This window comes from Coturnix japonica, unplaced genomic scaffold (genome assembly GCF_054131305.1).
Source record: "Coturnix japonica strain WE unplaced genomic scaffold, WE-NBRP24 Scf075, whole genome shotgun sequence".
Classification (NCBI taxonomy): Eukaryota; Metazoa; Chordata; class Aves; order Galliformes; family Phasianidae; genus Coturnix; species Coturnix japonica.
This window is the reverse complement of record NW_028188978.1, coordinates 423,195-450,548: the sequence shown is the minus strand read 5'-3', so window position 1 is coordinate 450,548 and position 27,354 is coordinate 423,195. Positions and strand designations below refer to the sequence as shown.

Below are 27,354 nucleotides of genomic sequence, written 5' to 3'. Positions count from 1 at the left end.
AAGAAATAAAGAACATCAGAGTTATCTTTTGGTGACTTTATTTACCAAGGTCAAAATCTGCAACCATCTAATTGTTTTGACAAATATTTACAGTTCATATAAAGCACGTATGTTGGTTTGGAACAAAACAAAAGCAGAGCAGTATTTGCTACTACACCTCTCACTCTCAGGATACAGGTTTTGTTTCTCTTCCTGATGTTACAAAGTAAATCCAGAAATCAGTACTTTGTGATAAGCGATTACTTAAAGCACAAACCCGTGTTACTGGTGAATACCTCCGTGATGAGAAATTCAGCTGCTCTTTCCAAAGGATAAAGGGCTGCCTAAAGGTCCTAAAGCGACGCTCCGTATTTGCTCCACTTGCTGAAATAAAGAATTGGCCACTGTGGGTTTTATTTTGTACAGTCTTAACACGTGATAACTTCCTTAATGATGATGATTCTGTATTACAAAAGAAGGTAAAGGAACGACAGCACGCAGTGAGGATGAGGATACTGCACAGAGGAGCTGTCACATCAGTCCCAGCATTGCAGATCAGTCCCTCTGAAGCGCACACACACTGATGGCAGACAGTGAGAGTCCAATTCTAGAGGTGCCGAGCACCCCCCTGGGAGCACTTTACTCTTAATGGCTTTCTCAGCATTGCTGGTTATGGCTGATGTGCAACAAAAGCATTCTTATTGTGTTTGACACGACTGAGGACACGAGTGTAAGCTCCAGTCTGGCCTAAAGGAAATGTGTTGTGGATGATGGACGCGTTCTATTTAGGAAGCCTGGAATAAAAACGTTTGTATAGGCTGCTAACAGTGGGACTGTGGAGCGCAGTGTCTCCCTCACAGCACTCATAAAGAGCTCTGCTTGCTCATGAGTTCAAAATGAGTAAAATAAAAACATGGAAAAGCAGCACAAATCAGGGGAGTGAGCACATCTCCTAACTTCATTCAGGTCCGAGCCAGCACAATACACACGCACACACACACACGTAGCTCTAACACCTTTTGCACAGCGTAGCCCATAGTGCAATTCCCAACCGACAGATCTGGAAGCAGGATTCGATCCTAACTATTGAGAATAGTGTGTTTCTTCACCACGCAAGAAGCACTGAGCACACATTTGTCTGTGTCACAGAATGGCAGAACAGCTGAGGTTGGAGGGAGCTCTATGGGGTGAGGAGGACTCCCAGTGCTACCCAGCACTGTGCCCACATGGATTTTAACACCCCTGGTCACATCAAACACAACGTCTGCCTGAAACAAATCAAAGTGATACCAGCCAGAATCTGAGAGCAATCAGATCAAACACGTGCAGATATTATCAACTGTAGGGGAAAAAAAAGCCCCGATTCATGTTTTTTTTTCCCCCCCAAGATCCATTTCTTCTGTAAGCTGCCTACAGACATATAAAACTAATTCAAATATCTCCTACACCAAAGAGGATCTCAATTTTGACTTTGTGCTATCCATAAAAATATACGCTTGAAAATCTGGTTCACAAAATATTCCATTTGTTTACTAAAATGAAATATATAAACTGTCAAAATACGTATATAAACTTAATTTTGGAACTTGTAAAGATCACAATTCAGCTACAAAATATACCAACCATCTACCTTGTTTTCAATAGAGTATTTGCTTACAAAGATACCATTACTTTGCAAAATATTGCCTACTTTACAAAATTAGTCCAGAAGTTTTGCACTACTTTCAGCATACAAACCACAGAACCTCATGAAACCCTTTGGTATATTCTTCTGTCCTCTGCTTTATCGTACTTCTATTTGGTTTACATCCCAAAGCACAGTAGAATCTCCAGACAGAATAAGCAGTGCATATTTAATTGTACAGATAATCAGCACACCGTTTCTTGTTCCATTATAGATGTCTATCAGGCCCAGAAACTAAAACCAAACCATTATGAAATCACCCTCCTGAAACTTCTGTGCACCGTCCCTCACTCTACCAAGCTGTGCTTTAAAATAACTGGATGTGTTGAGCTCTCTGAAGTCAACACCACTCCATGCACCCCAGGCATTTTCAGGGCTGCTCCTCTCGTTGCTTTCTGCAGATCCTTTCCTAATCTGATAAACACAGCAAACATTGAAGGAAAAAACAAAACGAAACAAAAGGAAAAACCTGTAAAACTGTCAGCTGAAAAAGAGGAAACATAATTTAGGCCTCAAGCACAGGATTAGCTTCTATTCACCTGCACCTGTAAATAACAACTTACAGGCTCAAATTAAAATATTTACATACAGATAACTGAAAGGAAGAGCAAGGATTGAAAGAGTTAAGAAATCAAAGCATACACTGGTTATAAATGTTACTAACAATGTTAACTATGGCAAGGATTCCATTCCATCCACGTTTTAATTGAAACCAAATAATGTCCCCGTTACAAGAGGTAAAAACTTCTAATCACCTGCCTGGTAAAACGCCAATGTCCTTTTGTTGTAGATGCAATCTTGACTGTATATAAAGTTTCCAGTTGTGCCAGCAGGAATTGTGGTGAGGTTTTCTCGTCTCCTTTTTTGTACTCTGTCACCAACACGTTGTAAATAAAATCTATTACAGTCTTTAGGTTGTGAAATCTAGGTAGAAAAGTTTCACTTTTGACCTTTCATCTAGTTAAAAAATTCAGTATAAAAAAAAAGAAAGAAAGAAAAATTCTCCTCCAAAATTTCCACAGTCCACCAAAGTTTCACCTTCTTTTCTTACACGCTTTTATGACAGTAAAGATCTTTCAAAGTTTTTAGCTCTTCAATTAGAGTTTTATTCTGGTTTTCCAGGACTGCAACTCGGTTCTCCAGACATTTCACGTATTCCTTCTTCTTCCTACGACACTCTCGAGCAGCTTCTCTGCAACACAGACAGAAGTCATTGTTGTGTATCTGAGATTTGTTTTCTTATCAGTGTTACAATACTGACCAACGTGAGGGGAGAACTGAAATCACAAAACAAATGGAAAGCTGCACCACCACAAGTGGAAAGCATGGCACTGAGCACTACCTGGTAGCACATATCATTCTGCAGGGAAAAAACAAACTGTTTTCCTTTAGATGGTGTGGGACAGAGCATGTGGCACCTCTCTTGATCAAAATGTCCAGTTTTTGGTCAATGTTTGCAGCACATCACACTGATGGCACAATCAGTGTTAGCCTACAGGACTGATCCTTGTCCTCTGAAGTCTCATCTCCCCTGATGAGGAAAGGCTGAGGGAGCTGGGCCTCTTTAGCTTGGAGGAGACTGAGGGTTGACTTCAGTAATGTTTATAAATACTTAAAGGGTGTCAGGAGGATGGAGCCATGCTCTTCTCAGTGACAACCAATGATAAGACAAGGGGCGATGGGTGCGAGCTGGAAAACAGGAGGTCCCACAAAAACATGAGAAAAAAGTCCTCCATGGGGAGAGTAACAGAGCACTGAATGGGCTGCCCAGGAGGTCGTGGGGTCTGGAGACATTCAGAACCAACCTGGACACAGTCCTATGTGACCTGATCTGGGTGATTCTGCTCCAGCAATGGGGCTAGACTGGATATTCTTTAGAGGTCCCTCCCAATGCCTGACATTCTGTGATCTCCACATGTTAAGTGAACCAACCGAGGCAGCCCGAGTGCACTCACATACCTGTTCTTCATCAGCCTTATCTCTCGTTTCAGCTGCGGGTCGTCTGTCTTACTGGACTGTGATGTCAGGGTGACAGGAGATGTCATGACCACGGTCTGAGGGAGGGACGTGGTGGTCGGCGTGGTGCGGATCTGGTACGTCTGCATGTCTCCTGATGCAGCTGTAGTAGTCACACAGCACAACATGTCAAAACAGCATTACCAAAACAGACTTGTGTTAATGATCAGTACTTGTAACCAATCCCATACTCACTCTGCACTACCACCTGGTTGCTGGGTACGAGTATCTGCTGGCCATCTGATGTCTGTGCATACTGCAGGATTGTTGTCCCAGGCTGAGTCCCGCCAGCATTCGTCATGGTTAACGTCTGCAGGCCTTGCACTCCATCAGCACCAGCACTGGCCAGCTGCAAGCCATTTGCAGCAATGGCAACTTAAAGAGAAAGGGACATGCAAGAAAAATATCTGTAACTGTACATTATAAAACACAGATAAAGCTGCTCAATGTACATCTCTCCAAATCAGCAAATCTGTACCTCAACCCACTGCTGAAAAGCATTGCTGATTTCAGAAGGGTTTTAATCAACCCATCCCTGGGACCAATAGCAAAAAAAAAAGGTGAGAAACAGCAATATGAACATCAAGGCCACCATATGAACACGGGGGACAGGAGGTCCTCCAGGCATTCTCCTGTGTCCCACAAGGAGCCTTTTCGTGTAGCTCTCAGATATACTTTGGTATCTGATCACACCTTTTGGACTAAATCTAACAGACTGTTATGTGCTTCATAAAAACATCTTTGGAACACCTTGTCTGAATGTGCAAAAAATTAAGATAACAAAGAGTTTATTGTGAGCCTTTAGTAACCAGCCTACTTTCAGATACTAAACTGTGCTAATGTTATTAACTATTAGATAAATAACCAAAACTTCTGCATTTCATCTTAGTCTCAAATGCATAAGAAACAGATCTGTATTTCACTGTAAGCTTAGCAGAAATCTATGCAGGCAAGCACACATTTTGTACAACATACTGTACTGTCCAGTGCTCGTCTGGTAGATGGGTGTGGGAACAGACATGGACGTAACAGTAGAGACCCCAGGACTTTCCTCATCTCCTTTTCTATCCCGTGTATCTTCAGAAGAGAGATCTTTCAAAATTTTTCTATTAAAAAAAAAAAAAAAAAAGGGTTTATCAGCTGTATCAGCATTCAAAGATCACAAATTACTGCAGTAATAATTGACAACTGCTATTTCTATTTTGCATTGCAGACATGAACACTAATTTTTTGATAGAAAAGAGTTTGAGAATTACCAGAATTCTGCACGAGGTGACTGTGTCCAACTCTTTCTGTAATTACATCTCTGTAGTTTTTACATTCTAAGTTTTTTATTTAATTACCTGAATCATTTCATGAGTTAACAGCAATTCAAGGCAGCTACTGATTTATAAAAGATCTGTACGTGCAGGTCAGTGCAAATCCCACATTTTCAGTAATTATCCTCTAAAAGCCTGAAATCCTCATACTGGTAAACCTGCAGTGAGAACCTGCATCACCCAGAGCAGATTTCAGTAACCTGCAGTGTGCCAGAAACACTTCGTACTGAAGTCTGTCTTGTACTGCAGCTGCATCATTTCATTTCAGTACGACCTGCATCACAGTTTCCACCACAAACATTTTTCCAGGGGTTTAGAGTTGGCCTAGGAAGGGATTTGTCTGAGTTACAACGTGATCCTGTTCTCTCAAGGACAAACCTTGAATATGCAGTTAGAACCAGTTTGCTCTGTCTAATGTCTGAATAAACGAGAAAGGAAAAATAACCAGAAAGTTACTTCAGAAAAGTTTAGAGTAAGACCTTTGGCTCTGTCAGCACACGGTGAGACTGCTCACTCATGCTCTGCATTTATGACATCATGGAGTGAAATCAGAGCTGATAAATAATTTTCCCTGGGCCGCATCACCTCCAAGTCAACCTCCAGTCCATTAAGTCAAAGTTTCCCTGCAGCAAAGGACAGCTCACGTGGCATCCTCAATTTGAGCAGTGCATGAGTGGATCCAACACATGTTTCAAGAGGAGGAAAACAACGCAAGGGTTGACGGAACAGAGGAAGCTGTCAGAAGAAGCTGCTTTTTGGGTTCGAGTAACAGCACAAAATAAAGTGTGTGCAGCACTTACCGATACGATGGACGACGTGCTAAGATCCCCCGAGCTTTCTGAGTAGAGCCTATGCTGTCTGATGAGTCCTGAGAATCCTCACTCTCAGATAAAGAAGACACCTAAAAAACACATCCCATGTGGTTACCCTGTGTGCTACGCAGATTACAGATTACACGTTAGTCCTGTATGACATAAATGCAGTCCTGTATGACATAAACAAAGAGAAAGAAAAAAATGGTGGATTTCTAGACTCAGTGCTGTCAAATTTTACATCACTGTAAAACCAAAGTATGCAAACCTATAAACTCCATATAAAAAGAAAACTCGAGAGATTCTCCCACCATAAACTGAAGGCTGAGGAACAGAAACAGGAACACCATTTATGTACAAACACTTGAAGTAAATGTTCTCTGCAGACAGACAAGCAGTATGTTTTGGTGACCAGAAGCTGAGAACCAAGTGACAATGGTATTTAAGGCAGAAGCATATCAGGGAGTAAATATGCAAAGTATTATCTCCAGCCTTGTCCCACTGCGCTCTCAGCCAGCTGCCAAGTGTTATTCCCTTCCTTGAAGCTCTTTATTAAATAGAAGCTAACAAAACATGTATTTGTACTTATCTGTGTGCCAGCAAAAAAACCCCAACAAGAATACACACAGCTCTGAGAAAAGCTTCCCTCATTTAACTGCTGCTGCTGCCTCAGAGATAAAAAGCACAACCTACTACCAACACTGGAAAGAAAACAACAAAATCCACATTGCTCATGTATGACTTTTTTCCCTCTCAGCAACAAGGCCACAATGCTCACAAATGACCCAAAAATACAAGGGTACCTTCAGTGGGGACCCTGCAGACAGGCTATAACAGGAAAGAAGCTCCAGACAACCCAGTCAATCAGGTGCTGAGCTGTTTTCAGCATGGTGAAAAGTGTTTTCTTTTCCATTATCAGTTACAGCATCAGTGGTAGCTAAAGAAGTGTCAGTGGCTTTCTTTTCATGGTTTATCAGTTGAATGTCATATGAACAGATAAGCACAGCTAAAAGGATGAGTAACCAAAGAGTGTTTCAGCACAGCTCTTCCACTCACTTGGGTGGATTGCTGCAGTCGTTTCACAGTGTAACTTCAGTGCCACGCTGCCCAGAGGGCTCTGCAGCCCAGAACTGAATGGAGCTGTAACAGACTCAGCTGCTGCTCCCCAGGGCACCTCTCTGAAGTGGCTTGTGCAAAAATCACATGGCGAGTGAGTAAGCAAGCAAAGCAGTTGGGTACCACAGAAATGGAGTCATAGCACACGTGGTGAGCAGCCACCAACTCCCCCACCATCACTCAGGTCTGCCCTTTCCATTTTCTTCACTGGATTATTCTGTGCTCTCCTTGCTGAGTTACTGAAGCAGGCTGGTTGCATGTCTGCTAAGAGCATCAGCTAGAAAGTTGTGGTTTGGTTTTGTCTGCTTTTCTTTTTTTATAAAGGGACGTAAGATCAAATAGTTCAATTTCAGTGACAACTTCAGCACTACAAACAACTTCAACCTTGAATATTCAGCAAAAACTATGCATTCCCATCACCCTTTCATTGCACTCTCACTATCTCACACAGAAGGGCAGCACTTAGCAGACTAAGCTGCATCAGACAAGCCTTTACAAGTCTTCTTGTGCACGTAGAACAGGATTCTTGGTTATTCAACAGACACTCTGTGGTTACCTGCACTGTTTGCACCTGGGGTGAGTGGATTACAGAAGAGGACTGCGCTGTCTGAATCACACCCTGGACCTGGACTTGCTCTCCAGGAAGCTGAACAACTGTCAGAGGAGCAGGACCTCGCAGAGACATCTGCAACAAACCAGAGATCATGAACAAAGCACAGCTTGTGCCGCAGTCAGAACACATGAACACATGAAGGAAAGCTAGAGGAGAACATGCATCAGCTTCTTTTAAGCCCAGTTAAGTCCCAGAAGTCAGCCTTTAAAGAAGTGCATTTTTCAGGTATATATCTGCATGTGAAAAGGCTGAAACTGCTACTTATTTGCCTCAGGTGAGGGAGAAAATCAAGTATGTGCTATGGGCAAATGATTAAAGTGTTGCAAGTTAAATACAGGTCGGCCTAAACGAAGGACAATGGAGCAGAATTGCTCAGAACCACAATGCTGAGAGCAGAGCTCAGCTGCCACCAGTGCTCCCAGCTAAAGGCCCACATTTACAGCACTCCATCTTTTCTAAAGGTTAGACTCCATCTGAAAAACACCTTAGATAAGCAGAAATCTGAGCACTCTGATTCCTACCAAAGTCAGTAGGAGTTTGGGGCACTAAAATCTAAACCCAGACGAAACCATCAACAAGTCTCAGGGCTGAGATCAAACCAGCAGCACCAAAGCAGTGCAGAAAGTGGAATGATTTGTGCACACATCAGGTTTCTTGCCTTTGTTTAAGCAATGTTATTGTGCAAAGACTTCCAAGGTAAGAACTCAAAGGAGTAGAGCACAGAAGCCGACTGATCTACTTGGAAAGGGCAAGGCAGAAGGGTGGCATGAAAGGTATTAGCCATAAGAGTAAAGAAGGCAGGCAGGGAACAAGCAGAGCAAAGAGCAGATTTTTCCAAGTAAAAATCATGGCATCTCTTAAAATATTTTGCTCCTTAATGTTTTGCAACTATCAGTTTCAATTAATGTTGTAGCTGAAATCTAGGCTTAACTGGCAAAACTTAATTACTGCTGCTGCTCCTGTATAAAAGGCTGTAAAATCAATTACATCCTATTAGGTCTGCAGTGGATTTTTGCATGAGCTTTTGCACCTGAAATTCATCAAGTTACACACAGTAGATGCACAAGTTTCCTCACCACACTTCTCCACTAGTTTTATTAATTAAATCTGCAACGTGTGACAAGCTGAAGGAATCGTTAAGACTCACACTGATAACTTGGCATTTAATACCACCTGTAGTGCATCACAGTGTCAAATTGCACTGGCAACCTTATGTAAAACCAGATCCAAAGATCAGCCCATTGCAAACCAACAGCAGAACGCCTGCTGGTGCTCTGCTGTCTTTGACTCATGCAGTTATCCAAGTACTGCATCAAATTTAGAACACTTCCATAGAGTACACAGAGGACAAGCTGCAAAACATTGGTTCACAAGAGTGGCTGCAGGAGCAGACTTTACCTAGAGAAAGGTGCTTCAGATGCAGACATTTGAATCACGAGGAAGTCAGGTTAGAGCTTTGAATGTGACGTTACCTCCAGGAAACTATGTCAAATTTCCAACTCCATACGCTTTATCACATTAAATATATTCATGCTGGGCTAAAATCCAAGTGTTTCCATGGTGCTGAGCACCCAGAATTGCCATTGCTACAAAAGGAGCTGCAAATGCTTCTTCTGAAAAAAACATGGAAGTCAGGCCCTTGATTTGTTACCAAGCAGCTCCTGCAGGTCGGGCTGCTGGCCATGTTAGAGCACATCCCACCCAACCCAACTGCTGGGCTGCACCTGCCCACCTTGCTTGCATGACATTAATTAAGGTCTTGTTAATACACACCCTTTTATTAATTGTGCTGTCCATCAATACGTATATTTCTCTCAACCTTCTCTCGTTTTTTCCTTCTCCAAGTGTTTCTAAAATTCAAGAATTAATAGAGTTTGTAGCACGTGTGAAAACACCATGGCTCTTATCTATTGCAAACGTTTGCCGAGGTTTGGCCCGGGCTTTACCTGTTGAGCAATATGAGAGAGCTGAGCTGCCTGCAGTGCTGTACCTTGTGCAGCTGAGGGCTGGGAGGGCGGCACGGAGCTGCTGCTGCTCTTGTGCACCTCTTCCATAATCAGCTACAAGAGAAGAAACAAGTTACATTGGTTAACAACAAAAGGAGGTGGGAGCCCGTCTCAGTGCGTGGTGCTTTTAGCCTCACTTGCACCTTTTTAATTAGTTTAATTAGCACGCTGCCTCCCCAGGCCTCAGAGCAGCACAAAGCAGCATCTGCAATGGCCCCAACACCGCTGAGTTCTGATTGCTCAGGCCCAGTGCTGAACTCTGCTGTTAAATACATTTACCAATATCCCAGAGTTTCGGTGAAAATGCACCATCAGATCACGAGACGGAGGAAGAAAACCTAAAGAAAAGCAGCTTTTAAATAAAACCATTTCCCCAACGTTTTGCCAAGCTCGCCGCCAAATCCATCTTCCAGCAGCTGAAGGGACAGAAACACAAAGCAGGAGTTCAAAGAACACACAGCTGAGTTTGAAACCCTGTAAGAAGAAATCGGACTCTGTATAACGAACGAAGCAACGCTCCTCTCATCTCCAAGATTTTATATTTAACCGTTCAACACAACTTGACAGCAAAGCCCTCCCAAGGCTGGGGGATACGGCGGTGTAAAAATGCATGCTGTGAGGTGGGGTGAGTGGGTGGACCAGCCGGGAGCAGTAAGAGATGATCGGTGAGCGTTAAACATTTTGTCACAGAAGGTTTCAAACTGTTGAGAGGACAGTTGCTATGAGACTGGAAATTACATTTTCTTTCTGTGGAAATGTGAGTCATTGATTTTTCCCTACTGAGATAAACCACAGCTCTCTCAGGCTGACGTTTACTCAGAGGGTAAAAAGTCAGCACGCACCAGGAGCAGCGTTTGTTCACGCAATGAGGAGTCCCAGGGCAGAACTCCTAAGGAAGTCACTCAAACCTGGGCTTTACGGAGGGATCGGTGAGGAGAGAGCAATGGTTTGGTGCTACGTGAAGCTGTGCCCTTCACAGCGAGGGATAAACACACAAACCCAGCCTCCTGCAGTGCTCACTGCTGTAACACACAGCAATCCACCCGTTGCTTCAGCTGCAGCAGCACGAGGAAGGCTGAATTTCATAGTGGGTTCACGGTAGCAGTGCTTGAGCTGAACCCAAACAGCCCCATAGGCTCCTTCTCCCATTGGTGCCACTGCAGAGCTCAATTCAGCATCTTGAGGGCCGTCTGGCTTTGTTTTTAAGGAGATAAAATAGAGAAGTGAAAGCATTTAAACATCTCAAAGCTACAAAGAGCAGAACGAACTGCAGCCATCACAGCTTTGTATACCCCCTCCTGTCGTTTTACCAAGGAAAATCTGTGTTTTGCACCTGGGCAAAGGGAGATACGAGCCAAATGTCACCAGTAAACAGGGCACTGTCAAACTGAAATCCAGTCAACAGCAAAAAACTCACATAAATTTCCAGCACTGCAGAAATAACCCATTCATTTCTGTAGTGCTAAACCACATTCCCCGCTTCCCCCCACTCTTTTACTGCTTGCCTCTGCTCGGCTGTCCCATGAAAACTCAAAGCAACAGCAAAACTGACTGCAGGAAACAATGAAACTGATAGAAAACCACTCAAAACAAACAAACTGGGGAGCAAGAGCAAAAAACTTTGCTGATCTTCCTCTGAGAGGTGTGAAGTTGTACTTACAGGAATAAAGAAAACAAGATATTTCCCATTACAAATGCATTTCTTAAGTTCATTGCGAGGCTACTTGCTCTGCAGAAATCAACTAAAGATTCAGCCGACATCCATTAATTTTGGTGAAATAAAAGAGATTTGGCAGACAAATTTAACATAGTGAAGGTTATTCTTGCACTTACAGCCTCCATGGGATGGTACCTTGCACTGGTTGGCTTTGCACGCTGCCTGACGTGCCTCTGCCCTGCCACAACAACCCACGCACCTGGAAAACCAGGAACTTGGCACTGTCGGGGCTGCTGGTGAACACCTGGAATGCTGATTGCCATCTCTCAGCTCTCAGAAACTGAGTTCCAGTGAAAAACCTCAACCTGAAGCGCTCAGCTCAGAAGAGAAGTACTAAAGATGGGAGATAGGAGGGCTGCAGTTACCTCCAGCAACAACAGAACATACATTTATCACAAGCAGTTGTGTAGTTTGGGGTAAAATAAGGTGTTTTTTTCACTGAGTTCCACCATGAGGGGATCTGAACTTGCAGCACTCTGCATGCAAACCATTTTTTAATCATTAGATTGGCAAGAATGATGCTTTTCACACCTCCGTGCAGCTATGCATCAAAGTTACTTTGACTTACAGGAAAAGATGCTGCAATGGCTGCACTACGAAGAATGCATTGGTTTGAAAAGTGCTAAGAACCGACTGCCAGCGTTTCCAATTCCACTCCAGTTTGGATCCGTTGCATCAGGTGGAGCCCCAAAGAACAACTGGGAAACAAAGGGTGAAACCAAGGAATACAAAAGCTCTGCATATGGCAAAGCACTGCGAGCTGCAGCGTGGGATCACCAAAGGAAGAAGCCACGTTGTGGTTCACCTTCTTAAACCCAACAGGTGGAAGGCCTGAATTATACTTTGGGATTGAAATGTTGTAATTGGGAATCATTCTTTAAAGGCTCTTTAAAGTCCGAATTCAAAGAATAGCGGAGACTGAATTTGCTTTTCAAGTGTGAAGCGTTAATCATCAGATACAGGTGGATATAATCGCAGCAAATAATCCCAACCACCTGCTGAAACGCTGGATTCCTTAATGCCTCAAAATGCACCATTTTCACAAGGAAACGCTGTTGCTAAAACGCTTTTTACTTCATCCTCCAACCAAGACGCTGTAGGAAAGCGTTTTTCACCCAGAAGATGGACAGAGCTGCAGTTCTTTTGCCAGGAAACCAATGAAGGGCGGCACATCCCGTGCACTCAGCCAGGAAGGCAGCGAGGAGCCCTGAGTCACAGCACCCGCTCAGCTCGCAGCCTTCAATCCGTTCTGCCATTGCACTGAGCGCTCCTCACAACTCCGACACTACTTTCCACGCGTGTTTCCTTCCACTCTCCCCCCCCCGTTTCTGCTTTACCCGGTGCAATGAAGCTCGGGAAACAAAACCCCGCAGCCTACGAACCGATGGGGGGAGACGGCCCTATGGGGACAGCGGTATTTATGAGGGGAAACATCACCGAGATCGTTACGAAACGACCCCATACGGCCACCTGGAAGCGGCCCGATGGCTGAGGGATACAAAGCGGGTGGAAATACCCGCACGGCCTCAACGCTACGGGAACGGGCCCCACACGGGGAGAGGCGGCCCAGCAGCTCGGGCCCGGGCCCTACAAGCTCCCAGCTGAGGGGCGAGCCCTCAAGCAGCGCCCATAGGGCCCAGCGCCCATAGGGCCCAGCGCTTGGAGCGGGACTAGGCCGCACCCCACGGAGCGGAGGGGAGCGGCGCGGCCTGGACTAGGCCCAGGGGCGGCGGGAGCGCCTCACACCGGGCCCAGCGGGGGCGGGGCGGCGGGGAGGGGGCGGCCTCCGTCAGCCGTTCTTACCTCAGAGGCCTTCCAGGCCTCGCCGGTGGCTGCTGGTGGGGAGAGCCGTGGCCGCAGCGCCCGTCTCCGCCTCAGGAAAGCGGAGCCGGCGGCATCGTAAACACGGAGGGCCCGCGCGGGACGCTCGGGGTGGGCGGGCTGCGATCATAGAGTCTCCGCGGAGGCCTCGCCTAGAAATCCCCAACATAGAGTTCTTACAGCTCAAAGCCCCGGAGGAGGGGGCTAGAGCGCCGCTCTGACACCGCCCACATCCGGCGGTTCCCGAGGACGGGGATCATAGAGAGGAGGAGGCAGAGCGCCGCCGCGGCCCGAGGGCGGGAAGGTGGTGGAGGTGTTGCGGGCCTAAGGCCGGGCGCGGCCTTGTTCTCCACAGAGCGCAGGGGGACGTTCGCCTCACTAAAATTAATAAAATTAATAAAACCTTCTCGTTTATTTTCAACATCTCAAATCCAGGCGTAAAATAAAGCACAAAAGCGCTGGCTTTCACCACAGCGAAAGAGAGAATGACGTGGTGCAGAACACAGACCTTTGCCCTGTGATTTCTGGCTAGTTTATATGTTAAGAACAGTTTTGTTACTGAAAAAAGGAGTTTCAGGCGCTGTTTTAGCCTTAATTAAGCTCAAAATGGCCACGAGCAGGGAGGATTTCCATCATCATTGGGTCATTTTAGGGTTATTCTCTCATTGCCATTAAGATGAAAGGCTGTGGGTCTCCTCACAGCGATTCTCTGATTCTCATTAATTGAACAATATTAATTTATTTTTCTTTTAGAGGTTTCTCAATATTGATCAAGATTTACTGGAAATTGAACGTGCACAGGAGAAACCACTGTAAAATTGGGATTCATGGTCAATAATGTGTTTGTCTACTCTTACCCAGAGACACGTAACCATTAACAGGCACATACAGCAGCTACTGCTGATGTTAGATGATAATAATTAAACTGTATCTCAACTATGATGATTTTAAGTCAGTCCAGTGTTTAATCTCAAGTGCCTTGGCTCCCTATGGAGCCTTACACTACTGCTTTGTTCTTCCAGTGACGAGAAAACCCCCAAATCCTGATAGGAATTGCTATGGGAGTGCAGGGAGCTCAGCTATTCAGGCTCAAGTCTCATGCATTTCTATGTGAAATAACATAGAAGCAAAAATACGACTGCTCCCTTTTATGGGCCTAAGTGCTAAACAACCCTGGTTCCTTCCAAAATCCTTCAGGGAAACAGCAGATAAAGAAGTAAAACAAGCAAATCAGGCATCGATATTTATTAACACAAGACAAAGGAAACACAATCAATGCGTTAATGGAACACTGTCCAGCCAGATGTTAAATTTAAAAATGTATAGCTAATCTAATCTTAAATAAATAAAAACTTTTTACATAATTACATAATGCTGTAGTCTGAATTTGACAATGGTAAATAGGGTGACAGAAATTAAAGGAAAAAAAAATTGCATTTAGGGCTAGAATTGTTCATTTTTACAACCTTTTTTAGGACAGTTAGTATGACACATCTTAATTACATTTATTTAAACCAGAGATGCAATGCAAACGTTAACGAAACAGGACTTGAAATTACCTGTACCCAACACATTTTGCTTAGGGAGTATTCAGAAACAGTAAGACATACAAAATACTTTAGTTCCAAGTGGTAAAAATTCCTAGTTTAAGTTTCACTGCAGCTGGTAGCTTGGAATCTGACAGACAGCAAGAGGAGATTATTTGTCCTCTGCAACTGGATAAGCTGCAAAGCCAAAGGAGTGTGGAAAATCTGCTTCTTGGGACTCAACACTTGATTCAGCAGTTATGGAGCAGAACCCAACTCTGAACCCGAACACACAACATCAGAACCCTTCAGTGGCCCCGCAAGTTCAGTGGAGTTAAAATATCTCGGTTTCCATGTGGAAAGACACCAAGCAAGCATTTGGAAGTGAAATGGTCACATCTCTTGACAGCCCTCCCAAGACAACCAAATAATCATTTATCAGTTTGGAAGAACAAACTGACCCTGACCTCAAAGAGGCTAGCAATGAAAAATACTTAGCACTTAGTGCTGTACAGTTAGTTACCTCACAGGGATGTTGTAAGGATTAGGTAATATCCTCATCTACAGATGAAGAAACTGAAGGAGTGAAATGACCTATTGAAGGGCCTTGTGGCAAGTCATCAGCAGAGCTGGAGATGGAAATCGGGGTTTCCAGATTCACAGCTCCATATTTCTTCCTCTCCCAACACAATGCTTTTCACTGCACCAAACACAGACAAAAGCATTCAGTGAAAGCCAGCCCAGCCAGCTTTATATATCACTTAGTGGCAATCAAGAGTAGAATGTTATCTCGTTCCGAGGACAGGAGTTTAGTTCTCAGAGAAATTCAATATACCAGGAGATAAAGATGAAGAGCACGCAGTAAACTCGTGAGACAAAAAGCCCCAGATTTGAGAAACAACCAAATACTTCTCCATATAAAGACCAAAGGGGAAAATCAAAACCACATCAGGTGTGCCAAAGAAATCCATCCCACAAAGTCAACTCGCCATATGCTGGGAATCTCTGAGTGGATTTATACATCCACTTTTTATTGCTGAAAAGAATAAAAGGCAAGTAAAAGAAAATCTGTACTTGAAACCCATTTCTGTGGGCAAACAAGGAGTTTGTTGAAACAACTCCCCCAAAGCTTTGATTTCAGCAAGAAAAAGTCAAGGCCCTTTGTTGCTTTATTCCTGAAATATGCAACAAAAAAAGCGAAGCTGCACCGCTGTGCAAGAAAAATCAACAAGATAAGGAGTGCACAGCAAAACAAGGAGATTCTCTCACTTCACTGGCTGGAAAAGAATAATTTCAGTGCACTTCACACTAGAAATAAGCAGCTGCAGTTCCAAGTGTATTAGTCACAGTTACACCTGCTGCTGTCCTTTCGCTGTTCAGACTAAAGATACTAAACTCCATCTGAAGGCATTTTAGGATGCAGGTTGTAAGGAAATAGAGACCAGCAGCAGAAACACTGTCACATCCACACAGCAGCACAGAACTTTCACCTTCTGTGCTGCCTCATAGCAGGGGAAAAATAAACCCTGTAGAAACACACGCTTATAAACTGAAGCATTTGCAAATAACACAACCTGAGATGCTTCAGCACTGAATATCTTCCAAAGATATTCAGAACTTCCCATCCGTGCTGCAGTGCTCCTGTCCTCAGAGCTAACAGAATGCATCAGGAGTTGTTCAAGAACCAAAAGCCGGTCATTTGCTTACAGGCCCGCCAGGTTCTGTGCTGATAACTGCCACAGGATCTTCAGAGCTCATCCTATAAACCTTTTAAAAACCGCCTACAAATTTGGAACGAGGTAATGTGGAGCATTTTAAGAACAAGTTTATTTACACTGTATACCGTATTCGACTCAGAAAAACCCTGCTGCAATACCTTGGTATCAACTCTCATTGCTTCCAAAATCGTATTTCCTTAACACCCATAGGAATTTAGGATAAAATTCAGGATTACGTGAATAAAGGTCGTTCTGAGTCAGAGCTTAAACGCCATCTCTCCCTTCAGCCCAGCATGCAGTTGCTCCCAAGCAGCAGGAAGAGCTTGGACCCGCTGCTCTACAGCTTCACTGACCAGTGTGAAAGCTGACACAGCATTCTGAAGGTTGGGATATTCATGTTAACGATGCATTTACCAGAACCGCTGTTGCATTTTTGTGCCTCCTCCTGTAGTAGTAGAACTGCTCTCAGCCCAAACCCCAGAAATTGATAGCAAATTGCTCCCAGAGAACGTTTGGAAGGAATCTGGTTCACCGTCTCCCAGCTTACAGCAGAGCCCATCTACTGTGATTCTCACTGTACCCTCGAGGGAATTGGATGGAATAATGACTGAACTGCACAAGCAGGGAATTGAACTGCGTGTTCATCACCAGATTCGATGCAACTCTTTAAGTATCTCAGCCTCGCTTAGGAAGATGTGCCTTTAAATCATGGGTTTCTATGTGCTACGACACGCTTCTGGCCAGCAATAAAAGACTACATACTGAAAGAAGAAAACCTGTGTGAGATCTTCGTATCCCACATTAGTTGTCTAACCAAATGTAATTATGCTAAGGACCACAAAAGTTACTTGCCCTTAATTTCTACCTTCAGCTGTCATCATTAACCAAGTTAATTTTCTATCTAAGTGAATTATGTATAATATTTACATATTTAAAATATAGGCAAAATTCTTTTTTTTTCTTTTCTTTTTTTTTTAATTCAAGAAATATCTATCTGAATAAGTAACTCTTAGATTCCGTAAGTTATTGATTTGGTCATGGCACGATTTTAAATAAGCTGTGTGATCCCACGGAATGGATAGCTACAGTACAGATGCAAAGTACATTATATAGTAGGGAACTGCAGAACTCCGACGACCCTCCTCTTAATAGTTCATCATCTTAACTAAATAAACCCTCCCCTTAGAGAATCCTAAAACAGTATTAGATAAAAATACAAATATGTACAACAGATGAAAAAAGTAACACTACTGTAAAGGCCTTAGGAATTTTGAAGCTCACACGCTTGTCAATTTGCATTTGCTATAAAGCTAATATTTCAGTAAACCATTACAAATGTTTTCCATTGTCTACCACATTTCCTTTTTGTTTTTTTTTTCCCCGTTGGTAGTTAATGTGATCTTAATACCACAGGATGAGATGAAGGGAATGTGGTAGCAATCTCAAACTTGATATCAAGTATTAGTAATTTTCACCAGCTTCATTTCTACGGCCACCCTTTATGTATGGTGGTCCCATAAGGTTTCTGAGCATCGCTCCCCCACACACTACATGTTATAAGCAACGTAGATGGGGTCTAACTGGTCAGCCAGAAAACTGTCACGGAGATGCATCCGTTGTTTCTCCCCCCTGGAATTGATAGGAATAACTCCAGGATCAACTACCACCACCACTCCCACAATGAGATAATGTTCTTCCAGGACCACGTTTGTAACCAGAGGAACTAAATCCAGGGCCTCCTGCTCACAGCCACACAGCTCCACGACGACCACGAGCAAGTTGGTCCACGTGAATACAGCACTGAAAGTTACAAAGAACAAACCAACAGAAAACGGAGTTATTTCCACAGATACAGAAATACAGAGTTTCTCATTTTTTATCCTTAGATAGCATTTACCACCTGCTTCGCACTGCATTACCAAGCAGTGTAACTCCAATGAATACCCAGTGTCAATGTGCCAAACATCAGTTCAGACACAAATCAATTTGACGAATGAAATAACTGCTGCCTTCACCAACCCAAATATAACCACACAACTGGAAACTGTAATTTCTATTTTGAATTACGGCTTGCAAGACAAGATTCACAGTCAGTCAGCCCAGTATTATTCTCACCTATGTATGGGAAAGGAGATGCATATCAAGATCACACAACTTGCTGATGGTAACACAAAAGAAGAATCTGAATTTGCCTACATTCTGTGTTTGTGGGGTTTTTTTTCCTCCTTATTAAATCCTGCATCTTTACATAAACACTGCTACGTTCCACCTACATTAGGATGAATTCATTTTTCACTGCTATTTTACCATTCAGCAATGCTCCTGTGTGTCCGGGATACAGACGTCTCAATATCAATTGGGTGGTAACGCAGCCCCCTCAGTTCCAGAGTTTCATCCAGTGCTCCAACAACATACAGTGCATCGTGGCGCTCTAAAGAGGAGAAATCAGAAATGAAATGTATGCACACTATGAAAAAAGGAAGGGGCAGACAGTGAATGGGATTTGGATACAAATCAAGTGTCTCCTTTTTGCACTGATGGGAATGTATCCATTGCACTGTTTGGGAGAAAAGACTCGTTTCTGCCATACCTCCACTGGCAGCTGTCAGCTCTGTCCGACGGACAAAGCCGAGGTACCCAGTCCGAGCCCAAAGTGTCTGAGCTGCATCTCCAAAGCTCAGACGAGTGTTGAAATGATCGGCTTGAAGGGTTTCGTTGTCGTAGATGGTGTAGTAGCCACTGGCTGTGTGTGGGCTGTTCACCCAAATCTGCAGAAGTGGGGAAAAAAAGGTCCACATGTTACATCAAAAGGGCATCTTTAGAGTGTTTAAATAAAGCAGATAATAAACTAACAAGGAGGGTCTTATTAGGGATGAATGTAACTAAGGCCTTCCAAGTCCAAAGATGTTTTATGCTTAGCTCAAACAGCCAAACATCCCAAAAATGGATCTTGGAGATATCCTCTGCTAATGACATTAAAATGAGGATATGGAAAACCTGTGGACTTTTATAATTTCAACACAGATTGAATGTACTGTTGTGTTATTAAGATAAGCAGAGCAAAATATAAATCAGATTATTTGGAAGCCAGCCATAAAAGCAGTAATTCCACTTTAAAAAGGTATTACTGCTTACCATCAACTCAGATAATCAAAGAGAAAATACAAATCAAGAACCAGACAGCAGGAAAAACTACCCAAAAAGTCAAATCTGTGCTTACCTCTCCGAGATGAGAATCTCCAAGAGGCCCTTTTGTCTCAGGATTAACAATAACCACTTTGACTCCAGGTAAAATCTAAAGATCAGAAGAAGGAATACGCAAATCAGTTTGTGAATTATCTTCACACACAACTAAAGCACCGAGGCAGTTCATTTATTTCCACAAAGGTATGGTTTCACCCATGGAAATGACTAACGCATATAAAACATGCTAGGGCATGTACAGTGAAGCACTATCAGAACAGAAGTATTTCCTGTCTGAAGAGCCACACGGGGAAGGCATTCTATTCCATTATAAATCAAAGTAACCTTTCAGAGGAGCAGTGTAACCAACACTCTCATGCTATGCCACAAGAGCACCATTCCCAGCATCAGGAGGGGCAGGGGAGTAACACGAAATTACCTTCCCAGACTCCGAGAGCAGCAGACTTTGCGGAGCTCCCCTTTCCACTAAACGGACTCTGAAGTTAAAGAAAACACAGTCAGGAGAAGAAGAAAGCTGAAATCTACTGAGAGGAGTGGTAGCTCAGTACTATCACAATGTTTTATAGTAAAGCAAACTTACTGTACCTGTCATGTCTCAAGGACTTCAGATCTACATACACTGTGGTAGGATCAGGCCCAGAAGTTCCCTAGGAAAGGGGACATTAAAACAAATATAGTTTAGGCAACTTGTGCCTGAGCTCAAAGATTTCCGGGGGCTCCACGCTGACAATGGACCTCACATCCACATCTCCCCATCTTTGCAGTTGGGCTCAGGGAAGCACATCAGTACAGAGAGAAGTATGTTGTATTTACTAAGCATTAACACCAGTGCAGGATACATCTTGAGGAGGGAAACTGCTACAGAGACAGCCTAAGTGCTCTGAGCTACCAGCTCTGGTGCAACTGAAGTCACAGGTTAAATAAAGAGGTCTTATTTCAGTTGTTTTGGGTATTTGTGATGTAATCTGGCAGCCGAAAAGAGAAGAAGTTGCTCAGATCTTGTGCTAGTTGTTCTCTGCAAAGCAGATGTGGGGCTAGGTTCACAGTGGAGAATCACATGCAGATTAGGAGGTTTGCATTGTATTCTCAATTGGTAACATGGAAACCTGATGGCAGTGACAACGTAGGCCCTAAAAGGCATTCTTCTTACCTGTAAACAGATAGCAACGTTGACTCTTGATCCAAAGGTGGTGCTTACAGCACGAGATGACAAGCCAATGTCTTTGAAGAGTTTTGAGAAGGAATGAGTGAGAGAAACTCGTGGCCGTTCCTCTGCAACAACCACACACGTCCGGACACAGGACAGATTAATTCCTCGTGCCTGGAAAAGAGTGTGCAAATGAGTGCACAGGACCTCTGCCACACTGCACTAAGACCTAACCCCCCTGAGAAAGGGACTTCTTGTGCTCAAGCAGTGTCCTCTTTTCAGCTCCTATTTGTCACTGTAAGATATGTCTGACCAGAGCCTGAAAATAATGGGAGAACAAAATCATCAGCTCTGCTCCTTCCTCTGCTAGAGAATGTAGCACCATGTGCTTCTGCAGAGCTTGTCAGCTAAGATTACATCTTTTATTCCCTATTTATATAGATGGAAACCAAACCAAGTGAGAATGTACAGTCATTTATGGAGGTTGCACCGAGTCTTTAACTAAACCGAGACCAGAATCCGTTATTACTTCTATACCTTATTATAAATGCACTGAACAGCACAAGAATAGGAACCTGGACATTATTCTGTTAAGTGGTGACACACCACAAGGCAGGGGGACTCTATGCCTCCAACAGAACAAGGCTGATCCTTAACCTTGTAGAAGGAGTGCACAAATTACTTCAGTAAACCCCAAGCAGAAAACACCTCAAGCCTTTTATGCTGCTATTTTTTCCTTCCTCTCATCCCCCGGGAGAAAACACCTTTATTTAGCCAAGCACTTAATGTGTGTGCTTTACATCATATGCTGGTCTGAGCCTTCACTGCAGACTGTTATATAAGCAATTCCTCTGCAGAGCATTTTGCTGCTGGCATCCTCTGTTCAGGGCTTGCCCAGCAGTCTCTGACACTCCTTGGCTATGTGCCACCCACACTGCAATACATCCACCTTATTCGATTTCAACCCTTTTAATTTCCTGCGGCTCCAGAAGTTCTTTTGTTGCATTTGCTCTCTGAGCAAACTGTGGACAGCAGACTCGTCCATCATTATGCTGTTGTCTTTAACAACCGTTTCACTTCACTTGCTACAGCAGTTTCATTAATGTACAAAGCCTAATAGTCAAGAAACATTTCTCACCTTTAACATTTCAACTTGGTTTCCAAGTCCCTTTGTGCACAGTTCCATGACTGAATAGGAACAGAAAGTGTCCCTTATTTTATGTTGGCTGACAGTAGATAACCAGAGAGAAAGATTGGATTCCAGCTCCATAGGAGGAATTAAAATTGACTGGTGTCCAGAATACACACTGTGAAAAACAGCAAAGAGAAGAATACTTTTGTGTAGCGGGTAAGTACCTTTAAATTAATATTTACTATATTTTCATTTTGTCTTATATTCCTGATAGACCAAAAGCAAGCTGTGGGACTCTGATCTGAGGCAAATTGATGATAGCTCCAATGCCTGCATTCTGTAGCAACAATGTATAATAAATATGGCTTACTTTACAAGAACAATTTATATGCACACACTGAAAACAAAGGGAGAATCAGCTCAACCACACAATTTACAGCAAGAAAACTCCCTTGCTGCAACATATAATCAAGGAAGAAAGGCAAGAGAAGCATTCTGGAGCCAGTAATATTTGGCAGCACAAATATGCATAAGCAACATGGGATAACAACTTGCTAACCTGCAGGAAACGGGAACATATTATTGTCAGTTTAAGACAAATTCTCCTCTTACTACCAGTTAGTCATTTTGTAATGCCAAAATATCTGCCTCATTACAGACGTGGATTGCTACTTCCCATTTAAAATCAGCCAAGAGTTAACCTTTACCCTTTTCTCCCTCAAAGGTCCTACCTGCAAAGGCACCAGAGCACAAACCCTAGTCCACAGTAGGGGTCAAGACAGATCGCAATCTGCCGTGAGGAGTAGAGCTCACACTGAAGCTTGATGGCCCTGCAGAGGCCGCTCACTGCTGCGTGGGACATCTGCAACACCAAAGACAGAGAAACCGTGCTGACATCTCACATCACAATAGGATTTCATCAAGGTAAGAATGACAATTGGCCTGTTAGCATTTCCCAATAAACAGTATTTCTTTTTCCCTTATCTCCCAGAGCAGATGCGGAACCATATGAGCCAGAAACTGTGACAACAGCTACTGCTGAAAGGTTTTGAGCTTCTCAGACTCCAAACAGAGCTGATCATTAATGACACACTCTTTCATTTTTCAGTTTCATATCATCTTCTCTGTCAACTGCATTCCTATTTTGCTCTTAGTGTTGGGGGGGGAAGCAAAAGCACACAGCTGTGCTCCTCACACCCACTGCTCCCTGGTGGGAGGCAGCAGAACTCCTGATGCCCGCTGTAGAGACCTCTTTCTATACAGCAGAGCTGATTCTTCAGCTGAAGTCACACTGCATTGCACGCAGGGAATTTATAGCCTTACTAACTGAAAAGTATGGCCTTTATTTAAGCTACAAAGCCAGTTTTGGTGGAGGTAGGCAGAAGAGATGGTCTGGATTATCAGCCAAAGACAAGACACCAAAATAATTCATCTTTTAAGAGCATTTTACTGTACCTTCACTCCTGTAAGCATGCCTGTTGTAGAAACACTAAAATCTAGATATGCTAACATTTCAGACGTAGGTGGTTTATAGATCTGAGAGAGCCGCTTCCTGGGCAAGTCATCTGTGCAAGAAAGAAAGAAACGTGTTTAATTTTTTATTACTAAATTACTATTTAAAAGAAGAACAGTTTTCAGAAAGACTGAGGCAGACCATACATTTTTTGATTAAGATATTTTCCAAAGACAACACACAGAACAAAAGAAGAGTCTTGCAAAAAGCCCTGGAGAAAGTTATTCATTCTCTTCTGTGTGTAAAACCAAATATTTTAAATACATGACTTTAATTTTCTTAAACTCCAGGGTCAATGGATGAAGCACGATCAGGTATGAGGAGACACAACCAATCCAAGACCACATTCTGCTTCTTATGCCCTCTGAGTTGCTCAGTCACTCTACAGTGCCAGACCAGGAGGCCAGGTTAAGTCAACCACAACATGGAATGTTGTCATCAAGGAATTACTGTTAACTACAACGTGTCTTTCCATGCAAATTATGACCCATCAATAGTTCAACAAATGAAGGAGAGAGATGAGCAAAGATCTGCCTTGTCTCTCTCATCATTTTTCTAAACATTCCAACAAAATCTTATGAGTCATCTGGTTAACATCTGGAATGAGGAACAGCCTCTCCCTTTGGAATTCAATGGTAACCCCTTCAAAGAACTTGAAGAAGTCTTCCAAGTCCACAGACCACACCTGTATCAATGATGGTCGGCCAGGTTTTCACATCTACAGCAGCAGCTGCCTCTCTGGATTTCAGTAGTCTCATTAAGGTCTGGGTTGTGAGAATACAGGCAGCTTTGCTGACCTAAAAAGATAAACAACTGCTAATAAAGACAAGAGCAGCTCCCTCAGATACTGTCACGGCAAGATTTCATATTCACAGGATGTATTTCACCACCTTCAGCCACCTTCCCCTTGGTAGACTTGCATTAATTTCTGTGGCTTTTCCAGCACTTCCTTCATTAAAACCCCAAACTCAGATTTAAAGGCAAACAACCTTTAGAGCAAGTAAATTATTTCAGCAGCCCAAATCTAACTTCTTCTCTGTGTTTATAATGTGGAGATATCCTGTCTAGATTACTGACTTGGAAAATAACCAATAACAGGATTTGTCCTGTCCAGTAAGGAGCATCAACATGAAATCTTAGGTAGTAACATCACATTAGTATCCCTGCTAACAACTGTTTCATAGAAGAGGTGGTTCTCTCTTCCCTCTTATGAATTAGAACGTTGTCCTTCACCACTGTCATGTAAATGACAGCTGTGCTAACTACTCATAGGTGAGAGGCTGAAACAAGAGTGCTCCAGCCACACTAAGGTCCCATTACTCACTTCCACGATCATTCGCACAGTGGGCAGAGTAGCAGTGAGGCTCTGAGCATGAGGTGGTCTCACGGTCACAGGGATGCAGCCAGCATACAAACAGCCATAGAACGCGGTGATTAGCTCAATGCCTGCAAGGACACGACAGGCTGTAGTGTACAGCACCCTGGTGACACCCCTGAAGGCTTTTTCTCTGAGCATCGGTTCAAATTTTCATTAGAAAAAGGTACACTCCCGCAGCACACGTGTGCAACATAAGCAGGTCAAACAGTTAGGCCAGCATGGCAATGAAGCTAAAGAAGCCTGGGATAGGGAACTGGGAAAGCAGAGAAGACTGACCACAGCAAACCATATCCATTTTTCAGGAAAAGAATATCCCAGTGTTGAATGACTCAGAAGTCAGTCAGTTCAAAACAGAGTCTCTGGTAGTGGAAGTACACTGCACCTCTCATCAGCAGTGAGCGCCGTACACACGCCAGGTGATAAAGGTGTGAGCTACCAGTGACAGCAGGCAGACCACACTTCCCAACTTACTGCTGTAGAAGAGGCAGCTAACAGAGCTGAAGGTGATGGCACCAGTCTGTACCAGAACCCACCCTGCCATTTCTCACAGCTTTCCTTGGATAAAGAGCTGCTAATTGTCAAAGTGACTTCAGGCAAACAAGATCTGAACAGACCAGGAGCCAAGAGGTCTCTTGTTAGGGCACACAATGCATTTCTCCAGCACATGCAGTGTGGTCACACATTTCTAATAACCTTGCATCATACCACGGGTTCTTTGATAACCACAAAAAAAGTGTTTTTATCGTAAACATCGGGAGACAGTAACATCCCTAGAGCTGAGCGCGTCTCTCCAGGAGTGAGAAGATACAAATTGGTTCTTCCAAAACTAAAGAATCAATGTTGGAGTTGTGATACTGCAACTGCAAGACATGAGGACAGCCCTTCATGGAGTGAAAACTGGATCAGGAAGTTACACAGTCCCTGATGTAATGGTGTTCAATTATCCCTCCTGAACTTCCAGATCTCAATGAAACATCAAAGAAACACCATACTGTATTTTCACAGTGGGATGCAGTTCTTTTGAAAGCTTGCTTACCAGGAGGATAAAGAAGCACCACGTTGTCTCCTGCATTGAGATGTCCTTTGTCACAGAGCACTGACGCAATTCTCTCAGCTTTTTTGTGCAGCTGAAGGCAGGTGGCTGTACACACAGCAGCTCCCTTGAAAAGAGATAGAAGTGTTCTAACCACAGCCTCTGACAATGGTTTCCAACCAGCACAACACGTGTCAGTAAGACAGCTGCTGGAACCAAACCAAACAACCTTGTTCACTAGCATTAGTCTATAGCTACTAGTTATCAATACCTATATGCTGCTGGTGCTCACTGAGCTGTTTATCCACTACAATTCGGAAAAGACAGAAATAGAGTTAGATCTGTTCTAGAAAATTCTACCTTCCAGGAGTCAGTTCAGGTCTTCTCACACCAGAACCTTGCCAGAATATACTCAACAGGGATACATCATTAAATGATACAGGAACCAGTGGGACCTACAAATACGCTCAGTTTTAAAATGAAGCATCAAACCACTGTGGGCATTAAGATGACAAATGACCTGCAGGTTCAAAGGTGCAAGTTTTAAGTTAGAAATCCTAGGGCAACATCTGACAAAGAGGCTAAATAGGGGACACTGCAGCAGGTAAAGATTTTAAACACAGTCTCAAACTTGGGCTGAAAAAACACGCAGTGGACCTCAAAAAAAAAACAACAACCAAAAAGCAACTGTACCTTGGCATTTAATAAGAGGAAGAGCGCGTGGTCAGGAGTTGTGTGAGCTCTCCACTGTAACACCTCTGTCAGGAACTGGTGCTAAAACAAAAAGGAAGTACCTAAATACTAGTTCCTCTATTTAGTCAATACTAAGTTTGTCTCACTTTGCTGCCTTGCATTCAACTGAAGGGTAAACTCTTCTTGCACACTCCATTGTAACAAACACTGACTTACCTTTTTAACTAAATCATTGTCTTCTATTTGACCAAGATCTCTTCCAGAGGCCTGAGCAATACGCTTCCCAGCAACCAGGTTCCCCACCATCACAGAGGCAGGGCCAACACCTGTTGGTTAAGAAGAGCCACATAGAATCAGAATACTCTCACATGCTACAAATGGTGTCTTTCAGTATTACCTGCATCAGGGTAATGTCTAAAATAAGCAAAAGCTCACAGCACTGGAGGCCCTATAGAAACTTATAACAAAGTGACTTTTCCTTTGGTAAAGTAGTGAAGCTGAAGTAGTGAGCTACAGTTAACGAACATTAAACAAAAGGGACTCACGTTACCTGGTTGTTTCTGCCTGGGTTTTGGCAAGTTCGTCACACATGTGTGTGGGCACATGAGGATGTTGCATGGATGCAGAGAGCCCTCCAGAAAGTGCTGTTTAGTTTGAGAGATATGGATCCCTCCCAGTGGAGTTTTTGGCAACGTATTAGCTGGCACAAGAGCAAGGCAATATACACCCACTTGGTGAATGCTGTCAATTGCCTAAAGAAAGGAAAGAAGGTCACTTGAATTTTGGGTATTACTGGCTTCACTGCCATGCCAAAGGACAAAACTCTACATTTGTAAGTTAATGAAGGAGCAGGGCAGTCACTATCATTCAATTTGACCTGTGTAACATTAGTTACTCTTATTCAACGTTAAGAGTTAAGCACCTGCT

At 43.4% G+C, this 27,354-nt stretch overlaps 2 protein-coding genes across 7 annotated transcripts in view; both read right to left on the bottom strand.

The window, feature by feature from the left end:
- Nucleotides 1-21: 21 nt before the first annotated feature.
- On the bottom strand, nucleotides 22-13,276 carry ATF1 (activating transcription factor 1). 3 transcript variants are annotated; one of them, XM_085534126.1, is made up of 10 exons: nucleotides 13,066-13,276; nucleotides 9,486-9,599; nucleotides 9,313-9,389; nucleotides 8,938-9,152; nucleotides 7,483-7,611; nucleotides 5,799-5,899; nucleotides 4,655-4,785; nucleotides 3,875-4,054; nucleotides 3,623-3,782; nucleotides 22-2,855 (listed from the first exon to the last, which is right to left on the bottom strand). In XM_085534126.1, the coding sequence occupies exons 5-10, from the start codon at nucleotides 7,609-7,611 to the stop codon at nucleotides 2,711-2,713; spliced, it is 846 nt and encodes a 281-aa protein (XP_085390252.1). In that variant the 5' UTR covers nucleotides 8,938-9,152; nucleotides 9,313-9,389; nucleotides 9,486-9,599; nucleotides 13,066-13,276; the 3' UTR covers nucleotides 22-2,710. The 3 variants fall into 3 exon arrangements, with proteins under 3 accessions (XP_085390252.1, XP_015742324.2, XP_015742323.2); XM_015886838.3 differs by lacking the exon at nucleotides 8,938-9,152; XM_015886837.3 differs by lacking the exons at nucleotides 8,938-9,152; nucleotides 9,313-9,389.
- Nucleotides 13,277-14,313: 1,037 nt separating this feature from the next.
- The window catches only part of DIP2B (DIP2 acetate--CoA ligase B (putative)), a 59,441-nt gene continuing 46,400 nt past the window's right edge, over nucleotides 14,314-27,354 (bottom strand). For 3 of the 4 annotated variants that reach the window (XM_015886830.3, XM_085534116.1, XM_085534117.1), the window contains 16 exons: nucleotides 26,978-27,179; nucleotides 26,644-26,753; nucleotides 26,428-26,508; nucleotides 25,738-25,861; nucleotides 24,648-24,769; nucleotides 24,009-24,120; nucleotides 23,266-23,375; nucleotides 22,542-22,672; nucleotides 21,817-21,985; nucleotides 20,682-20,852; nucleotides 20,117-20,178; nucleotides 19,950-20,007; nucleotides 19,548-19,622; nucleotides 18,918-19,095; nucleotides 18,635-18,758; nucleotides 14,314-18,127 (listed from right to left, as the gene is read on the bottom strand). In XM_015886830.3, coding sequence (XP_015742316.1) covers nucleotides 17,875-18,127; nucleotides 18,635-18,758; nucleotides 18,918-19,095; nucleotides 19,548-19,622; nucleotides 19,950-20,007; nucleotides 20,117-20,178; nucleotides 20,682-20,852; nucleotides 21,817-21,985; nucleotides 22,542-22,672; nucleotides 23,266-23,375; nucleotides 24,009-24,120; nucleotides 24,648-24,769; nucleotides 25,738-25,861; nucleotides 26,428-26,508; nucleotides 26,644-26,753; nucleotides 26,978-27,179 — 2,082 coding nt within the window. In that variant the 3' untranslated portion in view covers nucleotides 14,314-17,874. Of the gene's footprint in view, nucleotides 18,128-18,634; nucleotides 18,759-18,917; nucleotides 19,096-19,547; nucleotides 19,623-19,949; nucleotides 20,008-20,116; nucleotides 20,179-20,681; nucleotides 20,853-21,816; nucleotides 21,986-22,541; nucleotides 22,673-23,265; nucleotides 23,376-24,008; nucleotides 24,121-24,647; nucleotides 24,770-25,419; nucleotides 25,562-25,737; nucleotides 25,862-26,427; nucleotides 26,509-26,643; nucleotides 26,754-26,977; nucleotides 27,180-27,354 lie in introns of those variants that run through there. The other variant, XM_085534118.1, reaches the window with a different exon arrangement.

What these genes read in the sequence shown, in the direction of transcription:
- ATF1 (XM_015886837.3), bottom strand. Translation starts at nt 9,593, where the DNA reads ATGGAAGAGGTGCACAAGAGCAGCAGCAGCTCCGTGCCGCCCTCCCAG. An exon ending in CCCAGGTGCAAACAGTGCAG is followed by an intron (nt 5,900 to 7,482) that starts GTAACCACAGAG and finishes TGTGTTTTTTAG; the next exon opens with GTGTCTTCTTTATCTGAGAG. An exon ending in GACGAGCACTGGACAGTACA is followed by an intron (nt 4,055 to 4,654) that starts GTATGTTGTACA and finishes TTTCTCTTTAAG; the next exon opens with TTGCCATTGCTGCAAATGGC.